Here is a 23,757-nt window from a genome sequence, read left to right as displayed (position 1 = left end):
CATGGCTAGCCACCCTTGTTTCCACCTTAATAGGCCCTCTCACCGTGATACCCTTGATACTGATTTTTGGGCCTTGCATTTTAAACAAGTTAGTTTCGTTTGTTAGGAGCCGTGTAGAGAAATTCGACATCTTATTTGTCGAACGCCTGCAAATACCGTGAAGTGCACTTATTACTAACATGTTATATCACTTTTTGTATCCTATTATACTAACTTTAACAGCTTTTGCATTTTTTATAACATTTATACTTCTATAGGTTTTTTACTTAATCATGAAGCGGGGGGGAAATGTGGGAGATTAAGGACAGGCGATCGGAAGATACCGCGTTGTACGGGTAGACAGAACCCCTCCCTCAGCACTTAGTTGTTTAGTGTCCTTGATAAGCTAAGCAACACGTCGCTTGTAACGTAAGCAAATGGAAGTGATGTAGCGAACAGAAGTTTTATAACCCCATGTAACCAGTTAATAAATGCCATTTGCCATCCACCACATTGGTGTCTGTGAGCTGATGGCCCGAGCAGCCTGGGTGTGGCTGTCGTGTCGTTCCTGGAACCAGGTTGATACACCTCAGCGGAGGCAGCACCCCTCCGAGAATATCCACAGAAAAATGGCATTCCAGGCACTGGGAATTTGGAATCCTCCAGATTCCCCCCCTGATTCCCACAGAAAAATGTCATTCTGCACGTTGGGAATTTAGAATCCTCTAGTTCCTCTCTCAGATCCCCGTGAAATAACAGCATTCCAGGCATTGGGTATTACTAATCCTCCAGTGTCGTGGGCTTTCCCCGACATTCAGGTGGTTTTAGAGTCTTTTTGCCCTCTGCAAAGCTCTGTGCCAAACGGATGAAAGAGATGGAGTCTTCAGGTTCTGATTTTTCAAGGTTGCATGCTTCGTTTATTGTTTCTTATCTTACAATTTTCTCAGTGCCCAACAAAGATGTTTGCAGCTGCCTGGACATCTGACGACTTCTCCTGAACTGGGCTGTCCTTATCTTTTATACTAATTGCTACGTATTCTTTATTTATCATTACTTGCCAATACCTATCGCTAATACTAAACACGTCATCTCTGCTTTGACCCAATCTTCTTAAATTACTTTGTGCCAACGTCACTGCTGAAATGGAGTGAGGGAAGAAGAAAGAAGAAGCAGGAGACAACGCCCCAAATTCTCCATCTTGCCCCCATTCACTTCAATGCTAGAAACCTAGATTTACTGGTTTTTCACCCTGTGTTAAGGTAAACTACTATCTTTCACACTCTTGTGGCCTGTAATTCATCTCTCAGTGTTGGAAGCCTCTCCCATGGACTGAGATCAAAGCCAGTGTCCCTCTGAGCTCTGGGCCGGGGTCCCAGACCCCCCTGTCCGGGTCTCTGACCCTCCAGGGCAGCCAAAGGAGTGCCCTGGACTCCAACATTCCAGTTCCCGTCCCGAATTCCCACCAAAAACATGGATTAACGGCATTCCTGGTATCAGGGATTTTGAATCTTTTAGCTCCATTCCCAGATTTAGCATGGAATAATGATGTTCCAGGCATTGGCAATTTAGATTCTTCCAGCTCCTCTCACAAATTCCCATGGAATTACAGCATTCCATGTGTCAGGAATTTATAATCCTCCTGAATTCCCACCAATACCATGGAGAAACAGCATTCTGGGCATTGGGAATTTTGAATTCTCCAGCCCCCTCACCCAGATTCCCATGGAATAATGACATTCTGGGTTTTGGGAATTTTGAATCCTCCAGTTTCCCTCCCAAAGTCCCACCAAAACTATGGAATAATGGCATTCCAGGAGTCGGGAAATTTTGAATTCACAAGTTCCCCTCCCAGATCCCCATGGAATTACAGCATTCCTAGCACTGGGAATTGTAATCCTCCATTTCCCCTCACAAATTCCCACCAAAACCATGGCATAAGGGCATTACGGATGTCAGGGATTTAGAATATTTGTGAAAAGCCAGTTTTATCATTTGTATTTACAACAGCTGGAATAACAGCCGTTCCCCCTCGGTTTTTTGCCTGTCCTCTCTGCCAGCACAAGTGAGATGGCATCCACTCCCCCCACCGCTTTGCCCCGCTCCCCATCCCTCCATCCTTGCTGGGCGTTCCGGTGGGCGGTGCCCGCAGCATCCCCACTGCCATCCCTGATCAGCTTCCAACTGCCCCAGCAAGTCCAAAACAAGCCTCTGGGGTTTTATAACATCCATAGTGGCTTCCAGAGCCTGTTGCTCATACTTTACCCCCCGTCAAAGTAAAAAGAGGATCCGTACCTTGACAGCTGGATTTTCTTCCAGGGAAACCAATCGTACCATTTACTTGGTGACAGCCTTCTTCTGTTTACAGGGGTATTTACAAAAGCGGTCCGGACCTTGGTTGGCTCTTCATGCCTTGGTCGGCTCTCCACGACGCCGCACTTTTGGCAGCTCTTTTGCTTGGAGGAAGGCTCTCCACGCTCTGCCCTCTCTCTCCCCGGCTCTTCACGTCAGAAGCTGTGTCACCACTTGTTACATTGGGGTCGCAGTTCTAGAGACAGTCTCACGACAGAAGCCACCGAAGGTCATGCGACAACAGCCAAAGTTTACTGTTGGGCACCCCCTTTTATAGGGGCTTCAAATTTCCCGCGCTTACACAGGGGACTGGTTGGGGCCTTAGCACTGCCCAGCTCACTGGCCAATGATCTGTCTGCATTCTTGATTGAATGGGAGTGACAAGGGTTCCCGGTCCGAGTTCACATCTGACCTACCATTGTATTACATGGGGACTTGTTTAATTCTGGGCTGGTCGAGTGTTGGGGTCTGTTAGGGCCAATTTTATCCGTGCAGCTTCAGACCAGCTGCAGCTGTCACACCTTGAGAAGCACGTTCCTTGGGAGCAGCAAGGTCCTTTCCCACAAAGGCATTTTCCCAGATGTGTAGCTCTCCCGGGGAACACCAACACACTCTTAAGAAACCCTGGCAAGGCTGAATTACTTCTGGTCCTTTCAGGACAGACACTCCAGCTCTAGCTCATATTCCCCCAAGTGCGTTTCCAGGTGGAGGTTCAGAAGTGCAGCCCCAGGCCCTGAACAAACACAAGCTGCGCGCTGCCTCTTCACCTGCCTCAACTCCTGCCTGTGGTCACGGCAGCAAAACCAGGCTGTTGCCAGCCAGAGCCCAGAGCCCAGTTCCCACACCCAGGATCCCAGCACTGCCTGACAGTGCTCCAGGCATTGGCACGGTTGCGCGTCCGAGTCTCGGCCTCCGTGCTGCTGCTTCGCTTGCCCTTCGGCACACCCAAGGCTCCCTGTTAAGCCCTGATGGTCTCTGGTTCTGCCCTCTTCCTGACCCTGTGCAGGGATGGAGCACTGCTGAGCTTTCAGGAAGCTATTCTTGAAAGCTTCCAGCATTCCAAGCTCCTTTGCCCTCCATGGATGCTTGCCGTGGAATCCCTCACAGCTGGGTTCAGAGCATACTAAAGTTGGCTCTTCCAAAATCCAGGGGCTTCAGGGTGCTCAGCAAGAATTTGAACTCCACAATGCTGTAGAACTGGACTTTCAGCAAAGGGACCTTTCCAGCCTGATCTGCCCTCCTTCCCCTGTGTCTGTGCACAAAACACAGAGCAGGATAGAACAGCAGGAGGAGCTGTTGTGTCCCAGGGCTCTGGATTTTCGCTGCTTCAGCCCCACAGAAAAGCAGGTAATGTGAAGAAGCCAAACTGTTTATTGATGGCAGGCAAAGCAAGGGGATGAGCTGGAGGGGAGAAAGGGGATGGGCAGGGTCTGAGGGCTGGAGGGAGGAGTCTGCATAACAGGGAGAGGCATGAAGCTATGAGAACTGTGTCCAGCAGCAGCATCCGGGGCCGGGGCCGAGGGAGCTCGGGCTGGTGACTCACCAATGAACCTGATGGCCGCCTGTCGCAGGGGCTCCTGTGGGTTCTCTGGGCACAGCAGAGCCTGGTGGCCATGAAAGGCCTGGAACTCAGCAGAACCAATGTGAGCCACAGCAAGGAAGGGTGAAAAACATGGTGTCAATGATCCATAACCACAATATATCACCAAAATGTAACATTTATTGTACTGCATTAGTGACAGGGGGAAAGCTATAAATCATCAGGAAAGTAAAGAACAGAGGTTTAGTAAAGACATATACAACTGCAATAAGCTTAAGAGTAAAGCTAAGCATTTTGTTTGGAAAACTGATGTCTTTTATAAGAGAAATTAATCAATTAAAAGTTGCTTCTTCCATCTCTAAGCATCTTCACTTGTTTATATTTGCAGACCATGAGGAATAAAACAACACCAACAGGACGGAGAAGAATCCTGCACTTCATGGAAGTTGTGTGAAAATAAGTTTAGAATAAAATTCAGAAAGATCCCATGTCCTAGGATCTGCTTTGAAGTGCCATAAGAAAAAGGGGAAAGTGCGGAACAATGTCACATGCATGGTCCATTGCCCATGAAAATTAAGACAATGGAGACCAAAAGCAGGACCACTGACAGTAATAGATCAGGGCATCTGCAAATTTATCCTACTGAACTTTACATAGCATGCAAAGGATGAAAGTTTTCTTCAATTGCTCTGGCAATTCTGTTGCAGTGCTACATTGCTTTTCTAATGCTGAATATTTTCCTAAATGTCTAATCTGAGCCATCGGATTCACAGTTTGTTCTCATTCCCTTTACTCTTCTCATCATTTATTTACTGACTTGTTTGTAGGCGCCTCAGCCCTGGAAATCCTGTGTGCCATTGGAGGGACTCATGTGACAACATCCAGCCTTGGTCCCATGCTCAGCCCCTCAGCTGCTGCTCTCTTGCAGCTGGAAAGAGCGACAGGATGGAAGGGTTGGTGCGGGCTCAGTCCCCCGGCCGGGCTCTCGCTGCACCCAGCCCCGGCCTCCCGTGCCCACACAGCCCTGAGGCCCGGCCAGCAGCCGCTGGCACCGGGCTCTGGAGGGGGCAGAGAGCCGGGTGCTGCCCGGGCCCGCCTCGCCCATCAGCTCGGGGCCACGGGAGCCTGGAGAAGAGCCCGCACAGCCCAGGGAGGAGAGCGGCATGTGGGGTGCAGGCTGGTGCCCCTGGGTGCGGCACCGGGCAGCGACCACAGCTGCCAACCCCAGACACTGAGCGCCAGGGCAGGGCAGGAGACTTCTCCTGCTGGATGCTTCATCCAGGCCTCCTTACGTTAGACTTTTCGCTCTTCAACGGCTGCTCCTTCAGCAGCTGCTCGAGATCTGCCCTGTTCAGAAACTTGGCCGAACAATGCAGTGTTTTCCGAGAGGCCTGGAAAGCAGCAGAGATGCGTGGGTGGCCCCACAGTTCAGGGCACAGGACTCTTGTTCCTGGGGCAAGGCCAGGAGGAGGCTGCAGCCTGGGAGGCGCCAGGGCAGGAGAAACCTGGGCCCCCTCCCAGGGATGCACCAGCATCACACAAAACCTTACATTTGCCACACACTGGTTCTCGTCCTTGCAGTGGACTAAAGTGGGTACAGGCTCTTGTTCACAATTTTCTCCAGGGGCTTTTTACCCTCATCCACTACCAACTCCATCACCTTACAGAAGAGTTGAATGGAGAGCAGCTGCACATGTCTATCGTCCTAGAGGAAAGGAAAAAACCAAAGCACCAATTACTCCAGGCCCACCTAGACAAATGTCTGAAAATACAGACAGCAAAATAGTTTCTGGCAAGCACCCAATGCCTGTGGCTTGGGACACAGAACCTTACATTGTCAAAGAGCACCAGGAGTGCCTCAGCCAGCTTTGGGGCGGTGGTGCTCGATACCAGAATGTTTTTGTTATGGAGCATATTCATGAACACGCTGCCACCTGCGCTGGGGTGCCCTCAGCCCACCCAAAGTGGCCCAGGTTGAAAGGATTCCCTCGGCCCAGGTGTCCAAGACAGCCCAACAGGATCATTAGGAGCGGCTCAAGACATTTGGGGACATTTGAGCTGATTTGGGGCCATTTTGGGGCCATCAGCGCCGATTTTGGGCGCTGCTGGCCCCACTCAGGTGCAGTGACAGGTGACCCACGGGCACCTGGTCCGACTGCAGGCACAGGGGAGGGAATGTGGAGACGTTTTGGGGACATTTTCGGACGTTAAGGCTGATTTGGGGACATCAGAAATTATTTGGGGACAGTTTGGGACATTAAAGCTGATTTGAGGACATTTGGGGACATTTTGGGTACATCAGAGCTGATTAGGGACAGGTGAGCACAGGTGAGGGAATTTGGGGACATTTTGGGGACATTAGAGCCAAGTTGGGAACATTTTGGGGCATTTTCGGGATGTTTTGGGGACATTAAACTGCCTTTTGTGGATGGTTTTGGGCAATTTGGGGACATGTTTGGGCCGTCAGAGACAAATTGGGGAAATATCTGGGAGATTTGGAACAATTTTGGGAGAATTTTGGGGAGATTTGAGACAACTTTGAGACATTTGAGGACATTGATGTCAATTTTAGGGAGCTTTGGAGACAATTTTGGGACATCGCAGAACAATCAACGCCATTTTGTTGGGCCCAGCCGCCATTTTGAATCCTATTTTGAGGAGATTTTTAAGGATTTTGGAATTTCCTGAGGGAATTTTTCGGGATTTTTGTGCCTCCCGTCAGGAATTTCATGTTCTCCCCTTGCCCAACAGCTGCTGAATCCACAACTCCCAGAATTTGGTGGATTTTGAACCAAGTTTAAGACCCTGGATTCCATTTTAAAGACCATTTTTGAGCCATTCCTGAGGGGATTTTGACATTTCCCGAGGGATTTTTTGGGGATTTTGGGGTCTCCCGTCGGGAATTCTGGGATCCCCTCGTCACTCACATGCTCCTGGATCTGCAGTTGCTGGAATTTGATGAATTTGGAGCCCTGGCTCCGCAGGTAGAGGCGCCCTCCCGAGCGGTTGGTTTGGCATTCCCGGCTCGGGCACAGCAGCAGCGGCGTGAAAGTTGGGCTCTCGATCTGGGGGGGGAAAAAACCCCAAAAAACTCCAAGAATCCCACAAAAAAATCAGCCTGGATCCCAAAAAATTCGCCTGGATCACAAAAATTTTGACCCAGAAGTTCCCCTTGGAAAAGGTGGGAAAATGAAGCCTTGGATTTGTGAGGGAAAAACTCAAAAGTTGAGAGAATTCTCCCCAAAAATCTGAGAATTCTCCCCCAAAAATTCACGTGGATCACAAAAATCACCTGGATCCCAAAAAATTCACCTGGATGCCAAAAATTCCCCCCTGAGGCACCCAGAAGTTCCCCTTGGAAAAGGTGGGAAAACGAGGCCTTGGATTTGTGAGGGGAGAGCACAAAAATTGAGACTATCTCCCCAAAAATCTGAGAATTCTCCCTAAAAAATCAGCCTGGATCACTAAAAAATCACCCGAATCCCAAGAAATTCACCTAGATGCCAAAAAATCCACCCAAGATCCAAAAATTTTCACCCTGAGACCCCCAAAAGCTCCCCTTGGAAAAGGCGGGAAAACGAGGCCTTGGATTTGTGAGGGGAGAGCACAAAAATTGAGAGAATCCCCCCCCAAAAATCTGCCTGAAATGCCCCCCAAACTGCTGAAATTCCCTAAAAAACCCCTCCCAGTCCATCCCAGTACCGGCTGGCACGCCTCGGCCCCGCACTGGTCGCAGCTGTAGGTGGCCACGCGCAGCAGCGGCCGCACGGCGCTGGCGCTGGTGACGATTCCCTGCACGGTGACCGAGGCGCCGACGCTGCCGGCCCGCAGCTCCCGAGGGGACAGAGCCTTGGAGCAGGACGGGGTGCGGAAGTACAGCTCGCTTTTAGGGGGGGGGAAATGGGGATTTTGGGCAAAAATTGGAATTGTGAGAAGGAAAAACGGGGATTTCGGGCAAAAAACAGGATAAAAATGGGGATTGTGAGAGAAAAAAACGGGAATTTTGAGGGAAAAATGTGGTTTATGGGGGGAAATGGGGACAGCAGCTCCTGAGGGGACAGAGCCTTGGAGCAGGATGGGGTGTGGAAGTACAACTCGCTTTTTGGGGGATAAAAACAGGATTTGGGGAGAAATTTGGATTAAAGTGGGAATTGTGAGAGAAAAATGGGGAAAAAATTAGGGTTTTGGGGAAAAAAGGGGAGTTTTGAAGTAAAAAAATGGGAATTCTGGGGGAAAAAGATGGGAATTGTGAGGAAAAAATGTGGGCAAATTGGGCAAGAAATGGGGGGGAAAACGGGGGGAGGAAGGGAGGGAAAACCTGGGGGATTTGGGGGTGCCCAGGAATTGGGTCTGGGGTCCCGCAAACTCACAAATGCGAAGGAGCTCCGGGGGAAACTGATTTGGGGGGGTCCTGGGGGTTCCCCCGGTGCGGCCACGCTGCTCCAGCAGCAGCCGATGCTCCAGGTAAACGTCCAGGGGGTCCCAAGGGGCGGCCTGGGGGAGCAGAAATTGGGGAGGGGCTCAGGGTGGGGTCTGAGGGACCCTCAGGTGAAGTGTTCCCAAAATAGCCCCCAAATCCCACTCAAAACCAGCAAAAAATGCCCCAAAAACCACCCTAGGTAAAGGTTCCAGGGGGTCCCAAGGTGGGGCAGAATTTGAGGAGAGGGCTCAGGGTGGGGTCTGAGGGACCCCCACCCAAAACTGTCCTGAAATCCCCCTCAAAATTGCCTCAAAAATGCCCTGAGGACCCCTTAAAACCCTCAAAAACCCCCTGAGACCCCTCTAAGAACCCCCAAAATCTCTCAAAGACCCCCCCAAAACCCCTCTAGGATGCTCCAAAAATCGCACAAAGTCCCCCTAAAACACCTCAGGACCCCTTTAAATCCCCTCAGGACCCCCTAAAATCCCCTGAGACCCTCCCAGACCTCCTAAAAAAAAACCCCAAAATTACCGAATTCGGGGCTCCCTGACCTCAGCAGAGCCGTAGAGGGGCAGCAGCTCGTACACGGCGTCCGAGAAGACACGGCCGTAGTGCCGGGCGTTGTCCACCACGGCTTCGGCCAGCTCGGGGCCGTCCTCGGCCACATCGTCCAGGGCCACCCACAGGGCCACCTGCTTCCGCCGGGCCAGCGCCGTCTGCCAGGGTTCGGGGGGAAAGAAGGAGTTTTGGGGGGATTTTGGGCAGTGGGAAGGGGTTTGGGGGGGGTTAAAGAGGGGGTGTGGGGGAATTCGGGTGGTTCAGGGTGGAATCTGAGGGAATTTGGGGCGATTTGAGGAGATTTAAAGTGAACTTGGGGCTGCCGGCCCTCACCAGCTGATCCCGGTACGGGAATTCCTTGCGCCCGTCGGTTCCATCCCGGTAAAATTCCTGAAAAAATCGCTTCGCCTTCTCTGAGGGAAAAACAAGAGACCGAGAGAGGAGGATCAGAAACAGGAGGAAGGGGCTCGATATCGGGGAGAACGTCCGGATAACTGAGAGAAAGTGATCTCCCGATAACGGGTCAGTAACGGAGTCCCGCCGCTCCCCGCTCGCCACAAACCTTTCTCGCAGTCGTAGTCGCGCGGGGCCATGTCGGGGCCGCTCCTGTCGCGCTTTTCCCCTCACAACCGCGATCTTCCCCTCACGACAGCTCCCCTCCTTTTCCCGCCACCGCCTTCCCCTCACGGCGAGCGGCGCGAAAAACCGGCAGCCACGTGACGGGCCGGCGGCCAATCGAAACGCAGGGAACAGCCTCCGCGTGTCCAGACCGCCGGCCAATCACAACGGGGGACGCACGGAGGGGGGAGGGGTGATACAGCGGCCAATAGGAAGGCGCGGCATCGCCCACGTGGGCCGAGGCTTCGCCCATGGCGGGAGGAGCCGCGCGCGGCGGCGGCGGGAACCGGCCCGGAGGTGCGGGGGCCCGGAAGGGGCTTGGCCACGCCCCCCTCTTAAAGGGGCCGCGTTGCTTTTTTGAGGGGAATTTGGGTTTTTTTGGGGGGGTCTGAGGGGATTTCGAGGGACGGGAGAGGTTGGGAGACTCGGGGGTCTGGGCTGGGGATCGGGGGTTGGGGGCGTTCAGGTTTGAGGGGGGCTCCGGTTTCGGCGGTTTCAGGTTTGAGGGGGGGGCGGGGCGAGGCTCAGATTTTTGGAGGGATTTTTAGGAATTCCGGGCGTCTCTGATTTCTCTTTTTCCACCTTTCCCCCCCTCTTCAGATGATTTCCCAGCTCTTCATCCTCAGCTCCAAGGGGGTACCCCCTGATCCACAGGGATTGTATCCCCCAAAATCACCAAAAGTCACCTCAAAATCCACCCCGGGACCCCCAAAACCCTCCGGGATCCTCAAAAATCCACACGGATCCTCCAAATTCCCATACATTTTGCTGAATTTGCCCCAAATCTCCTCAGAATCCCCAAATTTCCCCCCAAATCTCCCCGAAATCCCCTCAGGATCTCCAAATCCCCCCAAATTTCGCCGATTTCCCCCCAGATTGCCTCAGGATCCCCAAATTTCCCTCCAAATCTCCCCCAAATCCCCTCAGGATCCTCAAATCCCCTCAGGATCCCCAAATCCTTTCAAATTTCACCAAATTTCCCCCAAATCTCCCCCAGATCCCCTCAAATTTCCCCCACCCGATCCCCTCAGGATCCCCAAACTTCCCCTCAAATTTCCCCCACCCGATCCCCTCAGGATCCCCAGATCTCCCCCAGATCCCCTCAGGATCCCTAAATTTCCCGCCAAATCCCCAAAATTCCCCTCAGGATCCCCAGATCTCCCCCCAAATCCTCCTCAGGATGCCCGGATTTCACCGAATCTCCCCAGATTTCCCCTCAAAATGTCCTCGATTCCTCCCCAACTCCAAGTCCGCGGGGAGCCCGCCCGGCCCCGCCGTGACGCCACCGACCTCTTCCACCGCGGGGCCTCCTCGGTGAGGGGCAGCAGACGCCGGTGTTCAGGGGAAGTTTGGGGTGAAAAACCGCGGCTTTGGGCAACTCCGGCACCTCGGGCGGGATCTGAGGGAAAACCGGGGTGCATCTGTGGGGATTCGAGTTCGGGGGGGGGTTCAACTGGTGTTTTCAGGGGGTTTTGAGGGAAATTCGGGGTGGATTTTGAGGGAAAATCGGGATGGATTTGAGGGAGTTTTTGATTAAAATATGATTTTGAGGGGATTGGTGGGATTTTGTGTCAATTTTGAGGGGAATTTCGTGTGGCTTTGAGGGATGTTTTTGGATTTTGAGGGGATTTTCGGAGGTTTCGGGGCATTTTGGATCGGTTTTGAGGGAAATTCGGGGTGGATTTGAGTTTGGGGGTTTTTTAATTAATATTTTGAGAGGATTTCGTGTCAGTTTTGAGGGAAATTTTGAGTGGGTTTGAGGGGGTTTTTGTTTAAAATACTATTTTGAGGGGATTGGTGGGATTTTGTGTCAGTTCTGAGGGAAATTTTGTGTAGATTTGAGGGATTTTTATGATTTTGAGAGGATTTTCTGAGGCTTGGTGGGATTTTGAGAGAAATTTTATGTGGATTCGAGTATTTTGCTTATGAGAGGATTTTCTGTGGTTTTGGTGGATTTTGGGTCAGTTTTGAGGGAAATTTTGGGTGGATTTGAGTTTGGTTTTTTTAATTATTGTTTTGAGGGGATTTTAGGGAATTTTGGATCGTATTTGAAAGTAATTCGGGTGGATTTGAGGGGATTTGAAAGCTTTTTATTTAAAATATTATTTTGAGGGGATTGGTGGGATTTTGTGTCAGTTCTGAGGGAAATTTTGTGTAGATTTGAGGGATTTTTTGATTTTGAGAGGATTTTCAGAGGTTTTGGTGGATTTTGAGGGAAATTTTGGGTGGATTTGAGTTTAGCTTTTTTAATTATTGTTTTGAGGGCAGATTTGGGGGTTTGGGGGTGAATTTGGGGTTTTGGGGGGTCCTGAGGGGTTTTGGGGTGAATTTTGGGGGGTTTTGGGGGTCCTGAGGATTTCTGGGGCTCCCCGGACCCTCGGGGGGCTCCACTTTGCCCACGTCAGGCACGGGGGGCTTTTCTTCGGGGCCACCAGCGAGGGCGACGCCTCCCCCTTCACCCTCATTGAGTTCCTCAACAGGAAACACCAGGAATTCCGGGAATTCCTGGGTTTCGGAGCAGTCGGGGGATTTTTCAGAAATTTTTTTGGATTTTTGGGGGCTTTTTTTGCATTTTTAAGAGAATTTTTTCAGTTTTAGGGATTTTTTAAAGAGGGTTTTAAAGGGATTTTTTGGGATTTTTGGAGGGGATCTTGGTGGGGTTTTGGGGGGATTTTTTGGTGATTCTTAGGAGATTTTTTTTTTTTCCCCAGGGATTTTTTTCAGACGGTTTTTAGGGAATTTTTTGGGATTTTGGGGCTTTTTGGAGAGAATTTTTTGGAGATTTTTTCCAATTTTTTTTAGGAATTTTTCCTGGGGTTTTCAAGAATTTTTTCCTGCGATTTCCAGGAATTTCTCCTGGCATTTTAAGAAAATTTTGAGGCGGATTTTTGGGAATTTTGAGGGGGAATTTGGGAAGATTTTAAAGGATTTGGGGGGGGATTTTTTACTTTTGGGGGGGGGGATTCTTGCTGGGATTTCCGGGAATTTTTGGGGCGGATTTTGGGAATTCTGGGTGCTCCCAGGTTGGTGACGCTGCTCCGGGATTTCTGTGGCCCCTTAAGAGAGAAGTCTCGGAATGAACCTGGGACTGGTGGGGGAGCTCCTGGAGGAACTGGTGGTAACTGGGAGGGACTGGGAGGGGATTGGGATGAACTGGGATGCCCCTCTGGGGCCAACCTGGGGAGTCCTGGGGCCATTTTGGGCCTCAAATATCCCCCCCAAATCCCCAAATTTCCCCCCAAGATTCCCAATTCCCCCCAAAATTCCTGATTTTCCCCCCCAGATCCCCACATTTTCCCCCACATTTCCCCCATAATTCCCGAATTTCCGTCCCCCCAAACCCCCCAGGGTTTCAGCCACATCCAAACCACGACTCCTGAACTCCTGCAGAGCCTGGTGCAGTCGGAGCCGGAGAGCCCCAAACCCTTCAACCTCCTGGACCTGGGATCCGTGGGGCTGGTCGGTCCCTGAAATTCCCAAAAAATTCCCCAAAAATTCCCCGGAATTCCCGAAAAAATTCCCAGGGTTTTGGGTGTTTTTGCAGTTCAGGGCGGAGACGCAGCAGAGCCGGGTGGTGCCAGGCGGGGCGGCCACGAGACCCCTGCCCCCTCCTCAGGGAGAACAGGTGGGAGCCCAAATTCCCAAAATTCCAGCCCGGAATTTCCAAAATTCACCAAAATTTCCACTCGGGTTTGCTCAAAATAGTGAAAATTTTGCTCGAAAAAGTGAATTTTTTGCTCAAAATCGGCTTATAATTCACCCAAATCTGACCTGGAGTCATCCCAGTGTTCTGGAAAAAAAGAGAGAGAGTCTGAGACTTGCTCTTTTTGTATGTTTCTTTATTATCAAGCTTGGCCTTGGGGGAGAGCTTGCTTGCTCTCTTGGCAACGCGGAGGAGGAGGTACACACATCTTCACTTCACAGCAAAGCTGGGGACTCCCACCCCCCCTCACGGGCTTTTTTTCCCTTGCCGGGGAGTCCATTTCGCTTTGCTGATCAGGGGTCATCCAGCGATGGGGGACTCCTTCTCAGGTCACGGCGACTAAATAGAGCTGCTTCGGCGGACCGCCGTACCTTTTGCACTAGTCTAAAGTGCAACTTCAGTCCTGGATTTTACTTTGGTTCTCTGCTTTTTAGAGTCTCTTGTTCTTGAGTTGTTCCCAGAATTTCAGTGTTCTTTTTATTTGCATATTCAGACATCATCCGGCGAATGGGAGCAGAGATACAGGTAATAAGGTGAATTCTTAATTAACAAACAAGTAAATAAGGTGATAAATCAATATTAAAACAGGAATAAGGCAAATTCTTTATACAGAACTAGCATTAACAATCTTAATGAAATTACTTAACAATTAAGTAACTAAAACATAGATTATTCGAATAGAACTTATTTATAACAACTCCCTCCTCTATTTCTTTGATCGAGCTTTAGCTCGCATCAATTTGTTACCTCTTCTTCTTGAAAATAAATTTTTCTACATTTTTGGAACTTTTCGTATATTTCTTTGGCATTTTCATGTTCAGGTTCTTGACTCTCTATCACCATCATTTTGGTTTGTTTTTGACTGGTTGCTTTAGAGATCTGGATACTGGCTTGGACTGTGGAGGTAATTGTTCGAATTAGATATGGGATTAGACAAGGTAAAAACATTAACCCGCTGATTGAGCAAATTATCATAAACCCAGCTTTCTTCCACCAATCCCCTTGGAATGACCAAAAACTATTCCACCAGTTGGCGTCCATTAAAGGAGTCCACTCTTGATTTCCCACATAGGCTAGCTTTCTGATTTCTTTTGAGATGTTTTTAATTACTGCACTTTTATCATCAATTTCTAAACAACATTCAGACGAATTAAATTTACCACAGATTCCTCCTTCATCTGCTAAAGGGTAGTCTACAGCCAGACGTATTTGGTATATTACAGCTCTTGTTTGTGTTAGTTGGTCACTGATGTGGTCTAATGCTAGAGCTGTTCAGTTAGATACCATTTCTAGGACAGCCTGGAGCCTGATGATTCTATTTAACATGTAGATTGGAGTGCGATACCCCCAGGACCCGTCCTGTGCCCATGTAGCTGGTCCATAGGTTTTAATGATTTCTTCTGGGGTCCATATTTTTCCTTTCCATTTTTGGTCTCCACCAATTGTTAGAGTATCTCTTTTCTTTCGTTCGACTTTTCCCAGATTGTCATATACTGGGACTCCTAGGTGTGCTCCTAATCTCTTGGGTAATCTTGGGTAATAGGAAGAAAGCTGGCTTTATGATCCCTATTGTACAGCTTCCTGACCAATCCCCAGGCAATTTTGTATAAGCAGTATCCCCACAGATCCAGAACAGGTGATTTGGAGCTTCCCAGTAATCTTCCCTAGTTTCAAAAGGCTGTTGCCAAAACCAAGACAGTTCTTTTATTCCCTAAAAAGGATTTATAGCTTTGTCAATACATTCATATAATTCATACCTCTCATTAGAGATACATTTTTCTGTGTTCTCAGTTGACCAATACTTGTTAGGCCCTTTGGGAACCCATTTAGCACTTAAGTTTATCACTATTATATACCTTTTACACATTAATTTTCCTACACGGGTTTGATACCTGGTTCCTGTCCTCATGATACATTCTTCCCCAATGATTTTAGATTTGAGATCCCACTTCTCTCTTCCTCTTGTTCTTAGACGTCGTGTATTCTGTTCAGTTTGTTTCCATTTTAGAATTTCTAGAGGGCTTAAACTAATTCCCTCCCAAGGCCATATTTCAGACATTTGTGTACCTCCACATATCCAGCACTCGGTTAAATTTAATTCTCGACTGATTCTTTCTACTAAGTCAATGAACAGGTTTTTTTCCTGATGGGATGTCTAGGCTTTTTTCAAATTTTGTTGTCAACACTTTTTCTTTTATTATATCTCTCAATCCTTTTTGATCTGCTTCAAAGCATAACCAAGTGTCTCCTATAGGACATTCCCCAAATAGGCGCTGTGCATAACTAGCTGTGGTTTTTGTGGTCCAATAAACTTTTCCATCCTCTTGGCAAGTATTCAACTGGGAGTGGTCAAAGCAGTTTGGGTTCACGTTAGTATGGACCCTGAATAAGGATCTGAGATCCTCTCCATCGTACACTGGATGGTAGCACTTAGTACAGGCTTTTGTTTCGTAGGTGTGCTTTATGACCATCATCAGTACGATCCCTCCCAAGAGTCTGGTATGGGCCATCCTTCCTGGATCTCTTGCTCCACCCGGCCTTGCCTCTTGGAGTGGAGAGGTCTCCTAAAGAACCCACTTACATGCTTCCACTTCCCTTCCCTATCAATTTAGTTGCCCTTAGAGAATGTTCTGTAGGAGATTCACCTTTGTTTTAAAAAAAAACTTATACTCTTTTAATTTATCTATTACTTGAATTTGTTCAAACTGCTACTTATAAAACTTAATAACTTTTAAAATTAACATATAAGAAAACTTAAACTTATTTAAAACACTATTTATAAAGCTTAAACAATATTTAAAATTAATACAAAAAACCTTAACTCTTTTTTAATATATCTATTACTTAAACTTATTTAAATTGCTACTTAGAAAACTTACAATCTAAAAATTATCATATAAAAAGAAACTTTAAACTTCTTAAATTCTTACTTATAAAACTTAAACTATGTGTAAAATTAATACAAAAAAACTTGATACCTTTTTTTCTTTTTAATATATCTATTACTTAAACTTATCTAAATTGCTAATTACAAAAAAAACTAATTTAGGTTTACATAAATTAACTCTTATTGTGCCCCCCCCCCCTTTTTTTTTTTTGAGTCTGTTGATTTGGGGAGAAGCAACTGAAAAAAGGTTTTCACAGTCTCTGTTATCTCTTATTTCTTTTTAAAGGTTAATTTCAAGTCTTTCGGGTGTGGTGTTACTGTCCACTCGGTTTCATCCGGTGAGGGTGCTGAACTCGGGCTCTCTCCAGGAGGGGGTACTGGCCCTTTCACTCTGGTGATGTGGGTCCATCCTTTTTCTTCAGTGCACACTGCTGTGTGAGTTGTTAACAGTACTTGGTAGGGACCTTCATACTTCGGGGTCAGCGGGGTATTAGTCCACGTTTTGATCAATACCCAATCTCCAGGATTGATATTATGCACATTTGCATCCAAAGGGGAAGTTTGAGGAAGATAGCCTTTCTTTCTGAGATTTTCTAGGGTTTGTCCAATGGTTTTCAGATATTTTCTAGTGACTTCCTCTCCTTCCAGGTAGTCTTTAGAACTATAAGGAGAGAACAAAAAGGGAAGCCCGAATAACATTTCATATGGTGACACTCCTATATGTGCTCGTGGCTGTGTTCTGATTCGTAATAATGCTAGGGGTAAGCATTTAAGCCAATTTAGTTGAGTTTCTGCTATTAGTTTAGTTAGTACATTTTTAATGGTCTTGTTCATTCTTTCTACTCTGCCTGAGCTTTGGGGATGCCATGGGGTGTGTAACCTCCATTTTATCCCTAAGGCTTGTGTTACTTGTTGTAGAATTTGTGCTGTGAAATGTGGCCCTCTGTCTGAATCAATATTATTTATCAGCCCATACTGAGGGAGGATATCTTCCAATATTATTTTTGTTACTACTTCTGCTGTTTCTCTTTTTGTAGGGAATGCCTCTACCCAGTGGGTAAGGTGATCTATGATAACTAGCAAGTGTTTGTAACCTTGAACAGGGGGCATCTCAGTAAAATCAATTTGCATGTTCTGGAAGGGCCTTAAGGCTAACTCCATCCCTCCGGGCTCTGTTTTTCTCATAACTTTTTGATTTATTTTCTGACATATTATACATCCTTGAGTAACTGCTTTTGCTAATTCGTGTACTCCAATACATAGGGTTTCCCTTAGGAAATGATCACATAACCCCTGGGTTCCCCAGTGGGTTAAATTATGTATTTCTGTAAGTATTTTTCGGGCTAAGGCTTTATTCAAGAATTTCCATCCATCAGCTGTTAACCACACTCCGTGTTCCCCCTGGTGTAATCCTAATTCTTTTATTGCTTTCTGCTCTTTTTCACTAAACACCTGCTCTATCTCTTCTTTTTCTTTTCTTGGTATTTTCTCCAATTTGAGGATTTTTACTGGTTATCCTGGTTCTAAAGCTGCCTCTCTGGCTGTTTGATCAGCTAACTGGTTTCCCCTTATCTCAGGCATATTTCCCTTTTGATGCCCTTTTATGTGAACTACTGCAATTTCTACTGGTTTTTGTAAAGATTTTAACACTGACTTTATTAATTCTGTGTGTATTAAGTCTTTCCCTTTTGAATTCAAGTATCCCCGTCCTTCCCAAATTTTCCCAAATGTGTGCACAATACCAAAGGCGTATCTAGAGTCTGTGTAAATGGTCCCTCGGTCATCTTTAACTAAGTCTAGCCCTCTCTTTAGTGCATATATTTCACAGCACTGCGCTGACCAATTACTTGGTAACTTTCCCTTTTCTAAGACTTCCATTTTCTCTCCCTCAATCACAGAGTATCCACATGTTCTTTTCCCTTCCACCACTCGGGATGACCCATCTGAGAACAATACTCTCCCATATGGAAGGGGTGTGTCTTCTAAATCTTCTCTCACTTTTGTCTGCATATCAATGAGTTCTAGGCAATGGTGTTCTATCTCTTCAGTGGGCTCGCCAGAGAGAAATTGGGCTGGATTTAAGCTTTTTGATGTTGTTAGTTCTAGGTTATCTGTATTTATTAGTATAATTTCATATTTTAGGATTCTAGAATCTGTGAGCCACTTTTGAGCTCTCTGGCTTAAGATTGTTTTCAAATCATGTGGAGTATGTATCTTTATCTTTCCCTGCAATGTTAACTTTTGAGCTTTATCTATCAGAATAGCTGCAGCTGCGACTGCTTGGAGGCAAGCTGGCCATCCCCTGGCTACTGGATCTAGTAGTTTTGATAAAAATGCTACAGGCTTTCGGTATCCTCCCCATTCTTGGGTTAAAACTCCATATGTTATTCCTTTCTCGGTGTTTACAAACAAATCAAACTCCTTTTTAAGATCTGGTAAGCTTAGAACTGGTGCTGAGGATAATTTCTCTTTTAGATCTTGTAGCTGCTTCTCGTCACTCTCTATCCAATTCATTGGTTCCTGGTCTATTAATTTATCATAAAGAAATTTGACCCCTTGAGTGTACTTATCTATCCAGTGCTTGCAGTACCCGAACAGGCCTAGAAGTTTCCTTACGTCCCTCTTAGTTTTTGGAGGTGATATAGATACTATTCCTGAAATTCTTGCAGGGCTTAACCTTGTACTCCCCTTTCCAATTATGTGTCCTAAATAAGTGACTTCAGTTTCTACAAACTGTAGTTTATTTTGAGATACTTTTAACCCCTTTTCTCCAAAAAAGTTTAGAAGTTGAATACTTACATTTTTAACTTCTTTTTCTGTCTCCCCTGATATTAATAAATCATCCACATATTGCAAAATTTGGACTCCTTGTTTGGGACTAAACTGTTCTAATAATGTCTCTAGGGCCTGTCCGAAGATATTTGGTGATTCCGTATATCCCTGCAGTAACCGTGTCCACCTTAGCTGTTGTTTTCTTCCCCTGTCTGGATGTTCCCATTCAAAGGTGAACCAATCCCTACACTCTTCTGCTAGGGGACATGCCCAAAAGGCATCCTTTAAGTCTATCACTGTGAACCAGGTATGCTCTCTTGGAATTTTACTCAGCAAGGTATAGGGGTTAGGTACTACTGGGTGTCGAGCAATAGTTCTTTTATTTATTTCTCTCAAATCCTGGACTAATCTAAACTTTCCCTCATCTTTCTTTATGTCCAATATAGGGGTGTTATGAGGGGACATACAGGGTTCTAGGATATTTTCTTTTAAAAGATGCTTAATTACTGAAGCTAGCCCTTTCTTTCCTTCTGGTGACATTGGGTATTGCTTGACTCTGATGGCAGGGGTATCTTTTTGCATTTCTCTCTTAATGGGAGGGGTATCTAAACACCCATACTTTCCCTCTGTAGCCCACACTTCTGGATTTATCTCTTGTATATCCCCTTGGGTCAGTTTCATGATATGCACAACCATTTTTCCATCTTTTGGGATAACTCCTACCCCAAGCTGCACTTGTAAGTCTCTGCCTAGTAAATTGGTTTCTGTATGTGGTAAATAAAGAAAATCAGCTACACAATACTTTGACTTCCCTTTTATCTCTACTCCTTCAATTATTAATGCTCGAAAGGGCCTCCCTTCAGCCCCTAACACTTCACAAGTTTTTGTCCCGATTGTTACTCCTGTTGGTAATTTCCTTAAACTCGACCTATCAGCTCCTGTGTCTACTAAGAATTCATATTCTTCACTTTGGGGCCCCACATCAAAGTTTACTAGAGGCTCATCTTGTTGTTCCATTGGGTCCCCTATTTTATAGAGCCTCTGACACCCCTAATCCTCCCCTTTCAGCACCCTCTCCAGGGCATCTTGCTCCCTTGCAATAGCTTCATCAAGTGATAATTTCTTACAATCCCTTTTTAAATGCCCTATTTCACCACAGTAATAACAAGTTCTATTCTCTCCTGAGTTACTTCTTTTCAAATTTACCCACGGTGGTACTATGGGTGACTTTGGTTCTTTAAATGAGGGTCTTGGTCCTCCCTCACTAGATTTCAAAGAAGAGTTTCTCTGGTTTTCTGCTACTCCAGTACTTTCTCTTGCTACAGCTACCATAATGCGAGCCTTGGCTCTATCTTTTTCTTCTTCTCTCCTCAAGTAAACTTTTAAGGCTTCTTTTAATAATTCATTAATACTTTTCTCCTGCCAATCCTCAATTTTTTCTAATTTTCTCCGTATATCTGGCCATGACTTTGTTACAAACTGCACTTTTAGAATTACTTGTCCCTCAGGACTATCAGGGTCTATGCTTGAATATAATTGAAAATTTCTTTTTAATCGGTTTAGCCAAGTGGCAGGAGTCTCATCTTTTTCTTGGGACCCATCAAAAGCTAATTTAGTATTATTCCCTCTGGGGACAGATTCTCTTATGCCTCTTACTATCAAGGACCTATAGTCTCTCATATTTTGTATCTCTTCTTCTCGATTTGGGTCCCAGCCCGGGTCAGCTATTGGTAATTTATGATCTCCAGGTGGTCCTAACCGATTTTCCCTTTCCCAGATTCTGATACTTGCTGTTCTGATCATTCGTATTTCCTCAGGGGAGAACAAGATGTTTAATATAGAATTTAACTCTCCCCAGGTATAAACATTGGGTCCAAGGAATTGGTCTACCTGTGTGGCAATACCTATGGGATCTTCAACTAAATTTCCTAGCTCTTTCTTAAATCCTCTTACCTTAGAGGCTGTTAATGGGGCATTTACAAATCCTACTCTTCCAACCACCCCTCCCTTAGGCACTTCCCTGAGGGGAAAAAGTCTTTCTGGCTTTAAGGCTTTTGACCTGGTGTTACAATAGGGTCCTTCACTTACATTATCAACTGATAACACTGTCTGGGCTAGGAATGCCTGGGGATTTCCAGGAGAATGGGATGACTCATGAGAGTCTGTAGGGGTTTTGGTTAACTCCCAATTAGGGGGTGGCAGAGGAATTACTGTAGGTGAGGGGGAGGTAGTAAAATTTGTAGAAGGAGAAGCAGAGGATGGTACTGTGGGAGGAAGGGGGGCTAGGGAAGAGGTTGTGTTTTGGGAAACTGAAGGGGTTGTAACTGGGGCTAAAGAACTTTGACTATTGGAAGGAGGTGGCAAAGGGGCTGTTGGGAGAGTAGGGGGAGAAGGTACTAAGGACTGGGGAGGAGAGGTGTTAAGGAGGGGTGATGATGGAACCACTGGGGGAAGAAGAGGAGAGGGTTCTGAAGGAGTTTGAGTTTGACTCGGGGAAGTTAGTAGGGGAACTGGGACAGGATTTTGAGGGACTTGGGGCACTTCTGGGTAAATTGGAGGGGGTAAATGGTCTAGAGGGTCCCATCTTTGATTAGTTTCTTTCCTTTCCTCTTTCTCTTCCTTTCTTTCACACTTTTCTTTTTCTTTTAATTTGCAGACTTTTATATTCTCTTTACTCGTGGCTCTCTTTTGCCAACAAGCAGCATTGGCTAACTGATTTACGTCTGGATCTTCCTGAGTTCTTAGGTACTGATTTAACTGATAGCACATCCACTCATCATGGGTTCCAAACCATGGCCACTCTCCTGGTAATTTTAATTTTGGCCAGACTTCTGTGCAATAAAACACCATTTTAACCTGATCTAGGCCTTTTGTGGCTTCTAAAGAATCCCATTTAGCTAAAAGTTGTTCTAAGGGACTACCAGGTGGAATACTCTTCACTTTGTTATTTTCCTTTTCGGATTTCTTTTTCTTACTAGTACACTGTCCCATTTTCTTTAAACTGGAAAAAAATTCAAAGGTGCCCTCTACTGATGGGCAACACAGGTTTTTTAAGCAAAAAAAATTCTTCGGCTTTTCTCACTCTGCTTCAAATCTCCTGACTTAATTCTTGAACACTTCAACAAAAAAAAAACCTTCTAAACTTTATGCTTTTCTACTTTTTCCTACACTTTTGCTTTCATTCAGGGAACAAACTCTCTCTTTCTACTCACTTTCTCTAATCTTCTTCACTTTCTTGGACGCTCACACTTTACTCACACCAGGGGCTCAGACTCTATTCTGACCCCTTTGAGGTGAGTCCTAATGACCTCACCTCCTATGTACCCCCGCGCCTTGCCTCACCCCTGAGACTCTGGACACGCTTTGCGGCACACGACAGGGTCCCTAGTACTGGCATCCCCTTCCGGGCCTCAGGGCCTTCCCATGCCTTAGCCCCTGCCGGGCCGGACACCTTCAGCCCGAACCCCGGACTAGACTGCCCTGTCACTAGTACCGTTCCCCTCTTCCCTTTTTGAAACGGAGGTAAGAGGTCAAGACTCCGCACGGGTTACCTGGGGGGGTATCCCTTCCTTGTTTCCAAGGATCAACCCGAGCAGGGCCCGACCCCTTTGCCTTCCACCAGGACTGGCTTGGCTACTTCTCCCCAGCGAAGCAGCCTCGGCAAGAGGGATGAGTGTGTGTGTGCAGGATGCCTGCCTTGCCTCCAAGCTGACTCCCCACCCCGGTGCCCTCGGGCTATGGGTTTACGGCCTCCTCCCTGAGACCGCGGCAGCACACCCTCTCCGGTGCGTCTGGCTCAGTCCTGGGAAGCAGGGACTCTCATGAGCTCTCGGCACCCGCAGTGTCTGGGGACACCTCGTCAACCCTGGTACGGTTTTCCCGCCCCTCCAGGGATTCCGAACTCTCCTAGGCTACTCTAGCCCTTATGGGGTGGGACCTGCCCCTAATGCGTGCCACTCACACTCTGTTTTTCCCCTGCACGCCCAGGGGAGGGGCCCTTCTGCCCCTGAGGAGACGCCTCACGCACTAGTTTCTTTCGCTTCCCCCTTTTCCCGGCCGGCTCCCTCGCGGGGGTCCGAAACCGCAGTTCTGAGGGGTCCACACTCAGTTCCGGGGGTCCGAGCTGCCGGCCCCCGACTCTCTCACGCTCCCACTCGCACGTCTCCTTTACCCGCTGCCGGAATGCTCACCCTCCGGCGCTCCTCCTCGTTGCCGGTCCCAGGGTGCTCCCGCTTGGCCAGCTGTCCTGGAGGTCCTGAGAGCGAGCGGCCGTCCCGTCTTAGGTCCCTCTTCAGGCGTGGCCAGATCCCGGACGAGTCCCCAAAATTGTTCTGGAAAAAAAGAGAGAGAGTCTGAGACTTGCTCTTTTTGTATGTTTCTTTATTATCAAGCTTGGCCTTGGGGGAGAGCTTGCTTGCTCCCTTGGCAACGCGGAGGAGGAGGTACACACAGCTTCGCTTCACAGCAAAGCTGGGGACTCCCACCCCCCCTCACGGGCTTTTTTCCTTGCCAGGGAGTCCATTTCGCTTTGCTGATCAGGGGTCATCCAGCGATGGGGGACTCCTTCTCAGGTCACAGCGACTAAATAAAGCTGCTTCGGCGGACCCCCGTACCTTTTGCACTAGTCTAAAGTGCGACTTCAGTCCTGGATTCTACTTTGGTTCTCTGCTTTTTAGAGTCTCTTGTTCTTGAGTTGTTCCCAGAATTCCAGTGTTCTTTTTATTTGCATATTCAGACACCATCCGGCAAATGGGAGCAGAGATACAGGTAATAAGGTGAATTCTTAATTAACAAACAAGTAAATAAGGTGATAAATCAATATTAAAACAGGAATAAGGCAAATTCTTTATACAGAACTAGCATTAACAATCTTAATGAAATTACTTAACAATTAAGTAACTAAAACATAGATTATTCGAATAGAACTTATT

At 47.2% G+C, this 23,757-nt stretch overlaps 1 protein-coding gene across 4 annotated transcripts; it reads right to left on the bottom strand.

Annotated features, from left to right (window-relative positions):
- Positions 1–5,178: 5,178 nt before the first annotated feature.
- Positions 5,179–9,531, bottom strand: LOC120755383 (DNA replication licensing factor mcm7-like). Of its 4 annotated transcripts, none has more exons than XM_040070221.2 (7): positions 9,409–9,531; positions 9,180–9,259; positions 8,840–9,004; positions 8,235–8,362; positions 7,571–7,751; positions 6,796–6,933; positions 5,179–5,573 (listed from the first exon to the last, which is right to left on the bottom strand). In XM_040070221.2, the coding sequence occupies exons 1-7, from the start codon at positions 9,437–9,439 to the stop codon at positions 5,454–5,456; spliced, it is 843 nt and encodes a 280-aa protein (XP_039926155.1). In that variant the 5' UTR covers positions 9,440–9,531; the 3' UTR covers positions 5,179–5,453. The 4 variants fall into 4 exon arrangements, with proteins under 4 accessions (XP_039926155.1, XP_039926154.1, XP_058277241.1 ...); XM_040070219.2 differs by lacking the exon at positions 9,409–9,531 and having other exon boundaries at positions 5,226–5,259; positions 5,419–5,573; positions 8,239–8,362; positions 8,820–9,004; positions 9,180–9,261; XM_040070220.2 differs by lacking the exon at positions 7,571–7,751 and having other exon boundaries at positions 8,239–8,362; positions 8,820–9,004.
- Between the last annotated feature and the right edge of the window lie 14,226 nt (positions 9,532–23,757).

Source organism: Hirundo rustica, chromosome 7 (genome assembly GCF_015227805.2).
Source record: "Hirundo rustica isolate bHirRus1 chromosome 7, bHirRus1.pri.v3, whole genome shotgun sequence".
NCBI lineage: Eukaryota > Metazoa > Chordata > Aves > Passeriformes > Hirundinidae > Hirundo > Hirundo rustica.
Note: the sequence above shows the minus strand (reverse complement) of the source record. Positions and strands in the feature narration are given on the sequence as shown.